The sequence below is a fragment of the Misgurnus anguillicaudatus genome, chromosome 10, assembly GCF_027580225.2.
Source record: "Misgurnus anguillicaudatus chromosome 10, ASM2758022v2, whole genome shotgun sequence".
NCBI classification, from domain to species: domain Eukaryota; kingdom Metazoa; phylum Chordata; class Actinopteri; order Cypriniformes; family Cobitidae; genus Misgurnus; species Misgurnus anguillicaudatus.
The window spans coordinates 4362395-4375787 of NC_073346.2; the positions used below are offsets into that span (position 1 = coordinate 4362395).

A 13393-nucleotide genomic window follows, 5' to 3' on the forward strand; every position below is an offset into this window, starting at 1 on the left:
CTGTACTTCGCACTCACCTCTTGAAGAATCTCTTGTTTGCCTTGTGTGCTCGAGACACAATGCCACCGGTTCTTTTAAGGATGTCGCCGCCGTATGGTTAACTGTTGTCTACATTAGAAGGCAACTGCGAACCATAAAAAGGCCCTGAGACGTACAGAGATGGCGCTTTTTCGCTAAATTGCAATGCCGGCGTCCATCCGCATTTGATCAAGTATTTTCATTGCGCGTTCAAGTAGAACGAGCAGGGTCTGAGAATGGCGATTCCTTTTTGTGACCCTGTTCTAAAACAGTATGATCAAGGGGGAAAGGATCATTGAATGCAAAACCACTTTGACAGCATCCGTTACAGGGCATATGGAGACGGGCTGCGTGTGCTTTTGGCAAATGAAAGGCTTCGGGCACATTGTTCCTCATTTCGAAAAATCCACATTCGTCACTATTTCAAGGCGTTTGTGAAGAAATAAATAAGAATTAAAGATGAGCTGCATGAAAGCAATAAAATCGTGAGTCATTCCAAAAGTTACACCGGCACATTCGCTGAGGAGCGCAATCGACTCGCTCGGGCCAGCTGGGGTGGTCAGGATGGCCGAGCGGTCTAAGGCGCTGCGCCCAAGCTGGGGAACAATAGTCCAACAAAGACGGGGAAGAAGGGGGGAAAAGGGGGAAGAAAGAAAAGGAGAAAGGGAAAAAGCGAAAGAGAAAACGTGAAGGAAGAGAAGCGAAATCGGATTTTTGGTGACAGATCTTTCTTCTGTCTGATTGTTTATGCAGTTTACGCGACGGAAATGACCCATTTTAAATACATTGTTTCCTATTGCAGGTACGCGCCAAAGACTCGGTTCGAATCCAGCCAAAGGCACTTTTCTGTAATATTTTGTGATATTTTATTTTTATCAAATTCTTGAACGCATGCAGTTGCGTTGTTTATGGAATACACATGTATTAATTTCGTTATGGTTTTTAAATAAATAAAATGTATTTATGCACCGTGCCAATTCTGCTGTTATCATTTAGTGGTAGTATTTGTAATAATTATTCTGTTGTAGTATGAATTGTAGATATGTTATACTGATTCCATATTTTGTTAATATATATTTAAACCAGACACTTGCAGATTCAGATGTAACCATAATTGTTAGTAGTAATGTTTGTTACAAGAAGTATAAAAACACTGTTATTCATTTTATATACAAATGTTATTGCAACTTACGGAGTATTGCCTTTACTAAGAGTAATGACACAAAGTCAAAAGTACAACCACAATGTGTTTTTATTTACAAAAGTCAGAAGAAACTTGAAATGAATATAAAAAAGCAATAAATAAATTCTAAATAAATACTTCAAATAGACATTGCTATGGTAATTATGTTTCGAGAACAATAAGATACACCAATAATCCTTTGTACAAGCAAGTGTTATATTGTGTGCCAAGTATCGCATGCCAACCAAGTCAAAGTCATCACTTGACAATGTTTAAATGCGTTTACAAATGTTAAAAGAACAGTAATGAATATTAAAATGGTAAATAAGTAAAAAGAACACAAAAAAAAGTTAAATACAATTAAAAAACACTTAAAACCAACTAGAAGTACAGTAACAATCACAAATATTAAGAATTGTAAACTTTACCAACATAAAACTGCATACGTTAGTTGGAGATTCTACGCATGTTCTCCAACCACACTTCTTTGGACACAGTCTCAGTCTGGGGACAGTACACCTTGCCCCTGTATTGGCTATGCCCAGTTTCCGCAGTCTTAAATTGGCCACACTTCTTGCAAGTGTTCGCCTCTACTGTTCGCTTGTAGGGTCTCTTGGGCATAGCTCCTTGACTAGGACCTGGTGCAGCTGGCTGTGAGGTGGTGCCTTGGACAACTGCTGGCTGTAAAACTGGCTGCATAAGTGGCATGCCCTGCACCATTTGCACACCATGAATTACCGGCATGCCCTGCACCATTGGCATTCCCTGCACCATTGGCACAAACTGGAGCAACGGCACATTTTGGAAACCTGTTGACACCATTTGCAGTGATGCTCCAGGTGCTGCTGCTGTTTTGGGTCTGAGAGGGGGCTGCCTAATAGATATTACTCTTTGCTTTGCCTGTCCTGCTGTGCTATCTGGTAGCTTGTACTGGTGCATCTGCATTGGTTGCTGCAGCTCAGTTCGTAGCCGTTTGGCATCCTGAAGAGGCTCCTGAGCTTCAGGGATGGGATGAGGCAAATCAAGGCCTCGAACTAGCAGTGTCACTTGCTGGTCTATATTTCTTACGTTGTACCAGTCAATCAGGGTGTTCTGGTTAACCTCCACCAGCTGCAATGAAGTTTCATTCATCACCAAGCCATTGCCAAACACAAGCTGCCTTATCTTGCGATAGTCTTCTAGGATCAAAGACCATCTCGAATAAGTTTTCCCACCTTTTCTTTTGGGGGCAAGGTGGATTACGCACAGCCTGATGAAAATGGTTTCCACCAGACGGCAACAGTCAGGCCACTGAGCAGGTGCGCTGCTTGCACCCAGCACGCATCTGGTGGTGCTCTCTACTCCAGGGGTGCGAGTGGGCGTCTTTGGTGTTCTGAACCGTCCAGTCAGCAGTCTCTTCTTGAAACGAGGTCGATACACCACCCGCCGCTTGTCAAAGGCATCCAGGTTTTGCCAAAGTCCAATAATCGTTTCTGCTTCCTGGTTAGTCAGGCTGAGGGCTGTGCGTTTCCTAAGCTCAACCAGATATTCTGCCAGCCTGTCCACATGCTGGAATCCTGGCACGTTCTGGGAGTCAACAGCCTATTAAAAACAAATTGCACTAAATATTGTGTTTGATATTCACATTCTGTTTATTAACTAATTTCTATTAAGTTCAATATATCTGAAATTGAATTGAAATGCACTGAAGCAGATATTTGCAAACACCATTTGAGATATTCTAGTTAAATTGAAACACATACAAGTGACACTTACCATTTCATCATCATCATCACCAGTATCTCCAGGCTCCAAGTGAACAGGTGAGAGAGCAGTTGGAGACTGTGAGGGGTCACGTGTCAGAAGAACCGGTTCAGGGACCGGTGAAGGACATATGGAGGCCTGAATAGATGTGGCACTGCTTGCAACCAAGGTAGAGGGACTCCTTGTCATGGTGGAGGGCGGTGACAGAACAGCCTCTGGATCTCTTATTGTGTGATCCTCATTGATGTCAAAGAACCCTTCATCTTCCTCCCTCTCCTCCACATCAAGTTCCTCTATAAGCTCTGCCGTCTGCTCAGAGTCTGGGTTCATGTCCTGCAGTGCCCGACCAGTCTGGTGGAATAAATACTGCACTCCAATAAGTTCACCTAAATAAACAAATAAAAAGGGAATTAAATACAAAAGAGAGTTAATTATATAAAATATAAGACTTACAAACTGCAGGTTTATTAACAAAAACAAATTCTCTTACCAGTGTAACATGCAGGTGGATGAAATGTGGGGACCACTTTCTTGCCAAACAGCTTTTCATAATTCCTGTTTACGCAGTAAACAAGTTCTCCCGTGTAGCTGCACAAAGCTGATGGTCCTGATGACAAGGAAGCAGCCTCCCGGTCCTGATTCCACCTGTTTAGTCCCTCCAGCAGATAAATCTGAAAGTTAAGACTGTTGGCACTGGTACCTTTAAAGAGACAATAGTGTTTAGATGGTATTAAAGAAACACACAAAGGCATATGATGGTTTGTTTTTACAAATGCAAAGTATTTGTAACAGACAGATACCTGGGATAAAACGGTTTAAATGTAAATGAAAGGACTCTAGAGATGTGGATCCTCTGGCACATCGGTATGTCTTCAGAACCACACCTCCCTTGGTTAAGGTCCCCGTCTCAGTATAGAGGGCTACACCGGGTGGGTCCTGGATGCATTTGACATGCTTCTTCTGGACACTCCAGATGTGCTCCATCCTTTCTCTGTCCAGAAGAGGAACACCCATAGAGTCACTGCCATTGCTGGTCATGAGCTCTGTTAGCAGCCGCTCAAGGAGAAGAATGGTAGTCTCCTCTCCACGGGTCCTCCTCCGACAATGCAGAGCCAGCTCCTGTTTGGAAAGATGTTTATTGACAACTTCATCTGTCAGCACAGGCCAACCCTGGGACACCAGCAGCTCTTTCTTGGCTCTGCGTAGCACAGCAACATCAGCAGCATCCCATTCAAAGATGCATGCAGACAGTCGTGCCATGAATATAGGATAAAGCTGATGGGCATCAGTTGTACAGCCCACAGCAATCCTGCGCATGAAATGCCAGATGTCCAGCCTTATTAAGAGATCTGGCCATCCTCTGAACCTGGTTTTCAGCTTGGTTTCCCCCACCTCAGTGCAGCACCCACAGTCAACATACAACACAGCAGGTGGATCCACACCAGCCTGCTGGTATCTTTTCACCAGACCATCTATCATCATGTCCAGTCCTGCTCCTTCCTGGGCTGTCAACACACTTATGAGCACCTGACCAAACTCATTGCCAACAGAGGTGAGCCAGTTTACTGTCCCCCTCGCTGTCCCAGCCAGCTTCTTGGTGATCTGCAAAAGACATATGAAACATGCTTTACAAATGTAATGAAACCAACCATGCAAATTACAAAAAGCACCTTTTTGCGATAAAACAGACAATGGCATACATAGAATTTAACTGCTAACCTTTTTAGTTGAATCCATTTTCAACACTGTGCCATGTGTGGATGTTATCCTGGCATGGATTTCATCCAGCCTTGTCAGGATGTCTTGGCTGTACACAGTGAGAAGCCACTTGACGCTCGGCAACACTGTAGGCTCAGGAGGTTCCTGGAACTGCATTGGCAACACCCCAGGGCGGTTGATGAAGTCCATGCACTGGGTGGTGTACCGGGCCAGACGCTGGAGCCACTCCTCGCTGTGGTTCTCACGCAGCTGTTTAATAACACGCGTGGGACTGTTGCCTAGGCCACGTTCACGCAAGAGTCTAATGACTCTCAGATCACATGCATACCTAAAAAAAGCAAAATCCACAGATACATTATTTACACCACACAAAAATATTTAAAGTGTTTGCAAATATGGGATGATGGGCTAACAACTTGAGGAAATTAAAGTGTACTCACTTCTGCGTGAGGATGACCCGAAACTCAGAGCGATGACCCAGATCCAGCTGTTGCAGGACAGTCTGACTCCAGGACACGTGAGAAGCTTTACACTTCTTACAGATGAGGGTTTCTGTGACCATGTTGTACATCCTGTCAATGTCATGAACTTGCCGTGCCCTTTTATGCAGACCGCCTCCTGTCAGTTGATGCTGTCCACAGGCAGGATTGGGACAGAGAACCTTGACCTTCCACAGCTTATACGGCATCCACAGCAAAAGGGCATGACAAAAAAATCTGTCAGGAGCAGGAGCCTGATTGTATGTCAGTGCAGGCTGTGGTGGGTGATACCAGAGCTGAAGGTTGTCACGGAGTTCCGGCTTTCCCCTGGACCCCATTTTAAAAAGCCGGCTTGCAATCCACCTGTGATCCTCTGGTGGCAAGGTCTCCGACCACAAACGAGGAAGCGTTAGTACACTTGGTGCTTGTAACAGCGCAGTAGGAGCACTCTGTGAGGAAAAAGAGACAAAACATTTAGTCCCTTAAGTTCCCTTTGTTAAAAAACGCTTTATCCAAGACGACCCTTAAATAAAATGCTCATCTAAATAACATCTATAAAACACTGATTATTTTCACACTAAAAAGTATTTTTCAGCTGTAGTCATTAAAACTTAGTTTACCGTGTCTATCTATTTAATTCATCGAGTTTCTGCAGAATTACAACAGTTGTGTATGCAGGAGGATAAAGAAAAAACTTTAATTACAAAATTAGCAATGACCAGACAACCAGAGGAGCACAACACTAAAACAACATTTAACACCAACTAAGATGAGAAAAGGAATTGAATCACAGACAGGCTATAAATACACAGGACGGATAATCAAATTAAACAAGACACAGGTGAGGACGATTGAAAATAATGAGAACAGAGGCGGAGCTAATTAACAAGATAATAAACAGGATTAAATCAAATAACATAAAATAAGGAAAAACTGGATACATGACTCTGACAAGAATCTTTGCAATTCAGCATTTTATGCATAGTTGACTCCTTTTCACCAGTGACTGTATGATGTTAAGATTAATATTCTTACATTGTGAACAATTAAGAAACTCATACACAACTACTTCAATGAATTAAAACATTCAGCGATGCTCATGACGTCAACACCATACAATAAAAAGGCAGGTATATGTAAACTATAATATGTAAACTATCACAAAACATAAAAACTAAGTAATATTGTACAGTGAATAAGGGGTATGTAAACTTTGGATCTTTTTTTAGAAATTTTGTTATTATTCTGTGTTGAAAACTTTATGTAAACATTTGTCCAGTGTATTTGATATCTCAAATGTTGAAAGCAAATAAAAGTCAAAAAACCCATGAAACTTTTTACAATGTACAAACTGGTAACTTTAAATTAGCCACACTACAGTCATTAAAAAAGGTAATTATATAAAAATAATAAAATGTATCATTTCTGGGCATGTGAGCCTTTATCTATTACTAGATATCAAATACTGACAAATGGATACATTCGTGGCAAAGGTGTTCAGAATTTAAAATTGTTACAAAAGTGTCAGTTGGCTGGCCCCATTGTGTGTGACAATTAATATGCAAACATAATAAAGCCCACTGGACCAGTAGAATATTAAACAACTTACGGAGACAACGCTGCATGATGATGTGGGACTGGTAACATCGGCAGTTGATCTGGGGACGGAGACTGGAAGTCCAGGGTCTTGTGTCTGTCCAAACATGCAGTGCAATATATTTTACATAACAGTAGAAAGACATCAAATATAACTGTTCAATTATTTAATGTCATCCTTGATGTAACAATACACCACTGTTCAGTAGTATGTGTTCAGTATTCTGTCATTCTACGGAAATGTCCATTTTTCTGTCCCTAGCCTTTACAGAAATATTACACTTGAAACACCCTTTAGGGTTACAATTTTTTATATTTTAAAATGAAACAATTGTTGTTTTCGATAAATGTAATGTGCATGCAATGCATTGCTGAATAAGAGTGTCAATTTCTTAAAAAATAAATATTGCTGACCACACCAAATTTGTGATAGTAAATCTATTTAAAATAAAGCACTGTATAGTAATGTGTAGTATTGTTCTTACTTCATTATATTATGGTTTCCTGGAATAATAAATGGAGAAAAGAATGATGCAAATGCAATGTGGCCTATACTTACAGTGGTGCTTGGTATAGGGGGACTGGACACTGCTGTTGAGCTAGGTTGGTCAGTAGCCTGAGATGGTCTTCTAGCCATCTTTAGATTGGGCTTCGCTGCAGCAATATGAGACCCGCTAAATCTTGACTTGGTAAACTGAAATAGGGCAAAACAATTTGTGTTAGCACAGTGGGGAAAAAATAAAATTACTTTTAATTAGACCTGAAATGGCTGCATGATAAATGCAGATAAAGTATTAACATATTTACTACATATTTACTACTTAAGTCAATTTTGCATACATGACAGAAAAAGTAGCTTTAACTGCCAAAATAAAGAAGACCAAAATAAAGGGAAAAACCATAAGGCACTTTGCTGTGTAGTTTAATGGTCTTTACCCTACAACAGCAGAGCCAAAGTAGAGAGGAAGAGGAGAATCCAAGAACACGCTGTAAAAATGCTGGGTTATTTTAACCTATCACTGGATAAATATTGGACAGAACAACATTGGGTTACATATTACATCATGCTGGGCTGTTGTTACCAAACCACGTGTTAAAATAAATTTGGTGGTGGTGTGGCCATCTTTGTGCAAAGCAACATTCCTTGTAAGTTAAAACAAAATTTAATACGCGATGACATTGAAGCTATATGGGTAGAAGTCCATGTATCTTATATGAGACCAGTGCTTGTGAGATGCTGTTATAGACCTACTGATGCACACATTGACTATCTAACATGCTTAGGTGAAATGCTTGATAATGTCTCTGATGTTAACTGTGAACTTTACTTGCTTGGAGATATAAACATTGATTGGAATGATGACAGATGCACAAAGAAAAAGAAAGTAATTTCCTATTTAAGTGTCTGCAATTAACATCAAATAGTTAAAGTGCCAACTAGAATCTTTAGCAACAAGGTGGGCATTATTGTCTAGTCCTGTTATAAATTGAAACTAGATTTTAGGTATGAGTATGTGTATGTATGTATGTATATATATGTAATGTGTATATGTGTATATTTATCAACTGTGATTATTAAAATGTTGGGATCCATATAAATAAACAAATAAACAAATAAACAAATAAAAACAACCCAGCATTGGGTAACTTTTAACTCAGCAGTATGTTCTACACAATATTTACACAGCGATGGGTTAAAAAAGCCCTGCCTTTTATAGAGGGCAGGAACGATAGGGCATATAGGTTGCAAAGCAAGGGAACAATCATACCTTGACACAAGATATTTAAACTGACCAATCAGCAGACGCCACAGGGTGTGTCAGTTGGCAGGCAAATGTGAAAACATCTCAGCCTTTACTTTCTATACTTTACCAAATTTCCAATCAATACAGACTTTGATACTTAAATGTATAGTTAACATTGCAAGTCCTGTAAAAAATGTAATTAATCTACCTGTGACAAACTTGGCGAAATCCTTGATGGAGTACGCTGGGGTGGAGGCTGAGGCTGGACATGAGGTTGATGCTGGACCTGAGGTTGAGGCTGGACCTGAGGTTGATGCTGGACCTGAAGTTGATGCTGGACCTGAGGTTGATGCTGGACCTGAAGTTGATGCTGGACCTGAGGTTGATGCTGGACCTGAGGTTGATGCTGGACCTGAGGTTGATGCTGGACCTGAGGTTGATGCTGGACCTGAGGTTGATGCTGGAACTGAGGTTGATGCTGGACCTGAGGTTGATGCTGGAACTGAGGTTGATGCTGGACCTGAGGTTGAGGCTGGACCTGGGGTTGATGCTGGACCTGGGGTTGATGCTGACTCTCCTCCTGTGGTGATCCAATAGCAGCAGCAGACGGTTGTTGCATGACCCTTGGTGTCTGTCCAGTAGACATAGGTGGCTGATAAAGACAACCAAAAATTACATACAATCATATTTGAAAGAAAAGCATTGTTCTTTTTTACTTGCCACATATTGAAATGTATTTTACCTTTTGAGTGTGAAAACCACATGTGCACTTTAGGACACCTCCAAACAATGTTGTCTGGCCACGAGAGTGCATCGGGCATTTTTCAATCTATAAACATTGTGGCAAATTTAATACACAGTACATGCATTTGTAATTTAAGAATAAAACTAAGGGAGTGACTTTTAAGGGAGTGATTCCCTTAAAAGATCGTGTAAAGGAAAAACACAAGTCACACCTTGACTGAAACCCCCAACCATCCCTACCCCCACTTTCTCAAATCTTTGTTTCAAGTAGCTTTTCTTTTATAGTACAACAGTAGTCAGTAGTACATTCAATCATAAATAAATAAATAAATAAATGGATTTAAACAATTACACCATGTAAATCCCAAGTCACGTTACAATGTTGTAATGAATGAGACTAATGAATGAGATTACTAATCTCTTGCTTTATTATGTAAATACAGTAAACAAACAGTTCTACTTTTACTGTTTAATTATGCATGTCAACAAACACTAATGTACTCTCATTAGTTACTATTATGGAAATACAGTTAATAGCCAGTTCTATTGTAAATGCTTAATTATGCAAGTCAACAAACACTTAGGTCCGTTCATTGTTTTCTTACGCAAAAATAACAAAAAACACACACTTACCCTTTGATAAAGCTCGTGCCACTTTTTTTGTCTAGGAGCTGGTCTATTACCTTCTTCTGAAGGCCAAACACCTGTACTGGCAAACTTTCTTAGACGTGAAATCCATTCAGCGTCCGACATGCCTTTGTGCGATTTTTTTGTAGACATTGTCTTGTCCTAAACAGTTGTTAAAAACTATACTAATTAAAAATTAAACTCTAATTATCTCTCAGAATTAATTATGCTATCAAGTTATGCATTCTTACCGGTTAAAGCCCGTAATAAAAGATACAAATATTTGTCCTCCGTTTAAAGATGTTGATGTCCGTGGCAATGATGCTCGTCGTAGGGCATGAACCTTCTATTGAACTTTTTTGACCTCTGACACTCCCAGTTAGGTAGTCTTATCCCTCTCGTCAAAGACCGTACACTTTCGGCCAATTTCGGCAACTTTATTGACATTTTAGCCTACTCCCCCTACTGGCGAAGAGCGGCAACTCAAAAAAAAAAAATAGAAGAGCAGTAACACGTCATCGAGCATCACTCTTACTCCACCTACAGGTGAGGAGGGGAATCGTACCCGAAGACTTTCTCTTTCACTCTGATTGGTCAAATGTTGAAAATGTTGAAACTTCCGCTCTGTGATTGGCTGCAAATGTTGAAGCGCTTCGACTCGATTGGCTCTAAATGTTGAAGCGCTTCGATTTGATTGGCTGTGCTTCAACATTTTTCAACATTATGTTGGACTATCCTTCGGCAGCTGGCGCCCAGGTCGCAGTCTCCTCTGGAGGCGTGGGTTCGAATCCCACTTCTGACATTCTTTTGCCTTTGTTGTAGCCACCCGTGCTGTGTATCGCGCTTTCTTCTGAGGGAGCGTCCTTTTCAAAGACGCCAGGAGACAGGCACGCGGGGGACGACCCGGTTTCCCATTTTGGTAGAGATGAAGGTTCAAGGTTCAATTTATTGCAATATAGTGTCAAACACAATTGGAATTCTTTACAGCCAGTCACGCATGGATGTAATGTGGCAAACGAAACATTAAGACAGAACAAGATATGACAATACACAGTCATATGGAAGGTGAATGGAAGGTGCTAAGAGTAATAATGATACTTACACTAATACTGAATGATAAAAGTAGGAGTAATAGAAACAATAAAGTGCAAACAGTGCATTCAGTCCTGAAAAGGAATTGAACTGTCATTAAGCAGCCAGGCGGCCGTGGGAAAGAAGCTCAGGCGATGCCGGGATTTTGCAGTTCTCGGGAGCCGAAGCCTTCTACCTGAAGGGAGCAGCTGAAACATGGTACAGCCTGGATGAGATGGGTCAGACATAATTTTTCTTGCCCTTCTCACAGCCCTGAGGTTGTGAAGGGATTCCAGAGAAGGTAGAGAGGTGTTGATCACTCTCTCTGCCGAGCGGATCACCCGCTGCAGCTTGGCCTTGTCCTTGGCTGCTGCAGCAGGGAACCATGTAATTATTGATTGTGTAATAATGGATTTAATGATGGCAGAGTAAAACCGGATTAATATTTAATAATGAATTTTTGCAGCTGGCCTCCAGAATCCAGCTGTCTTCTCCAAGCATGACTTCCCAGGTTTCTGGCGTTGGGCCAGTGGCGCAATGGATAACGCGTCTGACTACGGATCAGAAGATTCTAGGTTCGACTCCTGGCTGGCTCGATCCTGTTTTTACTCCTTCCTCCCACACGTTGGGTGTCTGCTGTCCTGCGTCAACATGCCTCAGTAGAGCGGAGGACGCACACCAGGCTCTGATTGCTCAGATGGCGGAGCGCAGGACTGCAGGCAGGCAATTTAGCCGTCCAACCTTAGGTCGATGGGCCGGAGGCAGTGAAGCTTTGCCTCTTGGAGGTGCTGCGATCCTTGCCTTCGAAGCCAGCGTTGCGCATAACCCGGCCGGTGAAAAAGGTAAGCGCACGTCAAAAGAGCGTTCCCTGACCGGGAATCGAACCCGGGCCGCGGCGGTGAGAGCGCCGAATCCTAGCCACTAGACCACCAGGGAGGACACGCTGGCCTTCAGGCCGTGGATGCCTGGCACACTGTGCGGAAGGAAAACGGGGCTAAAATCTCAAACTAGTCGACAAAAGGGCACCCTGCCCCGTGCGAGGCTCGAACTCACGACCTTCAGATTATGAGACTGACGCACTGCCTAACTGCGCCAACGAGGCACGCCCAGACCGACGGCTCCTGGGTGGCCCCTTGCGTCTGGTTGCGTGGCATTTTGTGCGCCACCAGCGAGGAAACTCCTGCGAGGAGAGCACGACTGGGCTTCTTGCACTCTGGCTACCCACACTGAGGACCTTCTCGTTCTTAATATGTTACACGTACAGAAACAACTTCAAAGAGACACAGAGGGGCTATGTCATGCCCAGGATTCCTATCGTCTTTTAAATGGTGTCGAGAATGGCACGCCTGCCGTTGCTGGACGATCTTGGCGCACATGCTCTCAGGCTAGATAAAACTCATTATAAATAAACACTTACATTTGACACATTTGACACAGCTGACAGATTAATGGAATAACGTTACATATCCACAATGCAAAGTCCCAGTTATTCAGTGATCACGTGTTTGGCTCGTCTTTAGCCTCATTATCTAGTAGAAAAACTTAAATTGTGCTAAAGTTGAAAGACTGTCCTATGTAAGTTGGTGACGTGTTCCACGTATTAGAGTCTGTTAAAGTAAAGCTCTGCGGCCATTGCCTGTGGCAGTAAACTGTACTTCGCACTCACCTCTTGAAGAATCTCTTGTTTGCCTTGTGTGCTCGAGACACAATGCCACCGGTTCTTTTAAGGATGTCGCCGCCGTATGGTTAACTGTTGTCTACATTAGAAGGCAACTGCGAACCATAAAAAGGCCCTGAGACGTACAGAGATGGCGCTTTTTCGCTAAATTGCAATGCCGGCGTCCATCCGGCATTCGCTGAGGAGCGCAGTCGACTCGCTCGGGCCAGCTGGGGTGGTCAGGATGGCCGAGCGGTCTAAGGCGCTGTGCCCAAGCTGGGGAACAATAGTCCAACAAAGACGGGGAAGAAGGGGGGAAAAGGGGGAAGAAAGAAATGTGTGGGGTGATATCAAAAATGCTGTTTCTGAAGCAAAACCAAGAAATGTGAATGAATTGTGGAATGTTGTTAAAGAATCATGGAGTGGAATAACAGCTGAAAGGTGTCACAAGTTGGTTGACTCCATGCCACACAGATGTCAAGCAGTTTTAAAAAACTGTGGTCATACAACTAAATATTAGTTTAGTGATTCACAGGATTGCTAAATCCCAGAAAAAAAATGTTTGTACAAAATAGTTTTGAGTTTGTACAGTCAAAGGTAGACACTGCTATTTTTTTGAACACACCCCTTTCAACTAATACCCCAATTGCACAGCCCCAAGAGCGTGCGTGTCATGAATGCTGGGTCTTGTTTGTTTTCTGGGGGTCTACTGAACCTACTGGTGGCTTGTTTTCCACGTAGCAATAAAAAATATACTAAAAACCTTGATTATTCTGGTTAGTCACATTGTACTGCTATTATTTTGAACAAG

General features: G+C 42.2%; 1 protein-coding gene, 1 long non-coding RNA gene and 2 other non-coding genes across 4 annotated transcripts; 1 reads left to right on the forward strand and 3 right to left on the reverse strand.

The window, feature by feature from the left end:
• Positions 1 to 1252: 1252 nt before the first annotated feature.
• On the reverse strand, positions 1253 to 9008 carry LOC129426573 (uncharacterized). Its single transcript, XM_055182982.2, has 9 exons — positions 8692 to 9008; positions 7298 to 7432; positions 6752 to 6835; positions 5104 to 5591; positions 4664 to 4991; positions 3745 to 4546; positions 3435 to 3644; positions 2957 to 3330; positions 1253 to 2782 (listed from the first exon to the last, which is right to left on the reverse strand). Exons 2-9 carry the CDS (start codon positions 7373 to 7375, stop codon positions 1649 to 1651), a joined length of 3498 nt encoding a protein of 1165 aa, XP_055038957.2. The 5' UTR covers positions 7376 to 7432; positions 8692 to 9008; the 3' UTR covers positions 1253 to 1648.
• A 24-nt stretch (positions 9009 to 9032) lies between these two features.
• Positions 9033 to 10077, reverse strand: LOC141367188 (uncharacterized). The gene is made up of 3 exons (XR_012371413.1): positions 9861 to 10077; positions 9226 to 9312; positions 9033 to 9135 (listed from the first exon to the last, which is right to left on the reverse strand). It is a non-coding gene; the product is annotated as an uncharacterized lncRNA (long non-coding RNA).
• A 1371-nt stretch (positions 10078 to 11448) lies between these two features.
• On the forward strand, positions 11449 to 11521 carry trnar-acg (transfer RNA arginine (anticodon ACG)). Its single transcript has one exon. It is a non-coding gene; the product is annotated as a tRNA-Arg (tRNA).
• A 268-nt stretch (positions 11522 to 11789) lies between these two features.
• Positions 11790 to 11861, reverse strand: trnae-cuc (transfer RNA glutamic acid (anticodon CUC)). Its single transcript has one exon. It is a non-coding gene; the product is annotated as a tRNA-Glu (tRNA).
• Between the last annotated feature and the right edge of the window lie 1532 nt (positions 11862 to 13393).

Bases quoted from the DNA above. Each gene is read 5' to 3' on its own strand.
- LOC129426573 (XM_055182982.2), bottom strand. From the start codon at position 7,375: ATGGCTAGAAGACCATCTCAGGCTACTGACCAACCTAGCTCAACAGCA. The intron at 6,836-7,297 runs GTAAGTATAGGC...ATGTTTGGACAG, and splicing joins CCCCTATACCAAGCACCACT to ACACAAGACCCTGGACTTCC. The intron at 3,331-3,434 runs GTAAGAGAATTT...TTGTTTATTTAG, and splicing joins TCCACCTGCATGTTACACTG to GTGAACTTATTGGAGTGCAG.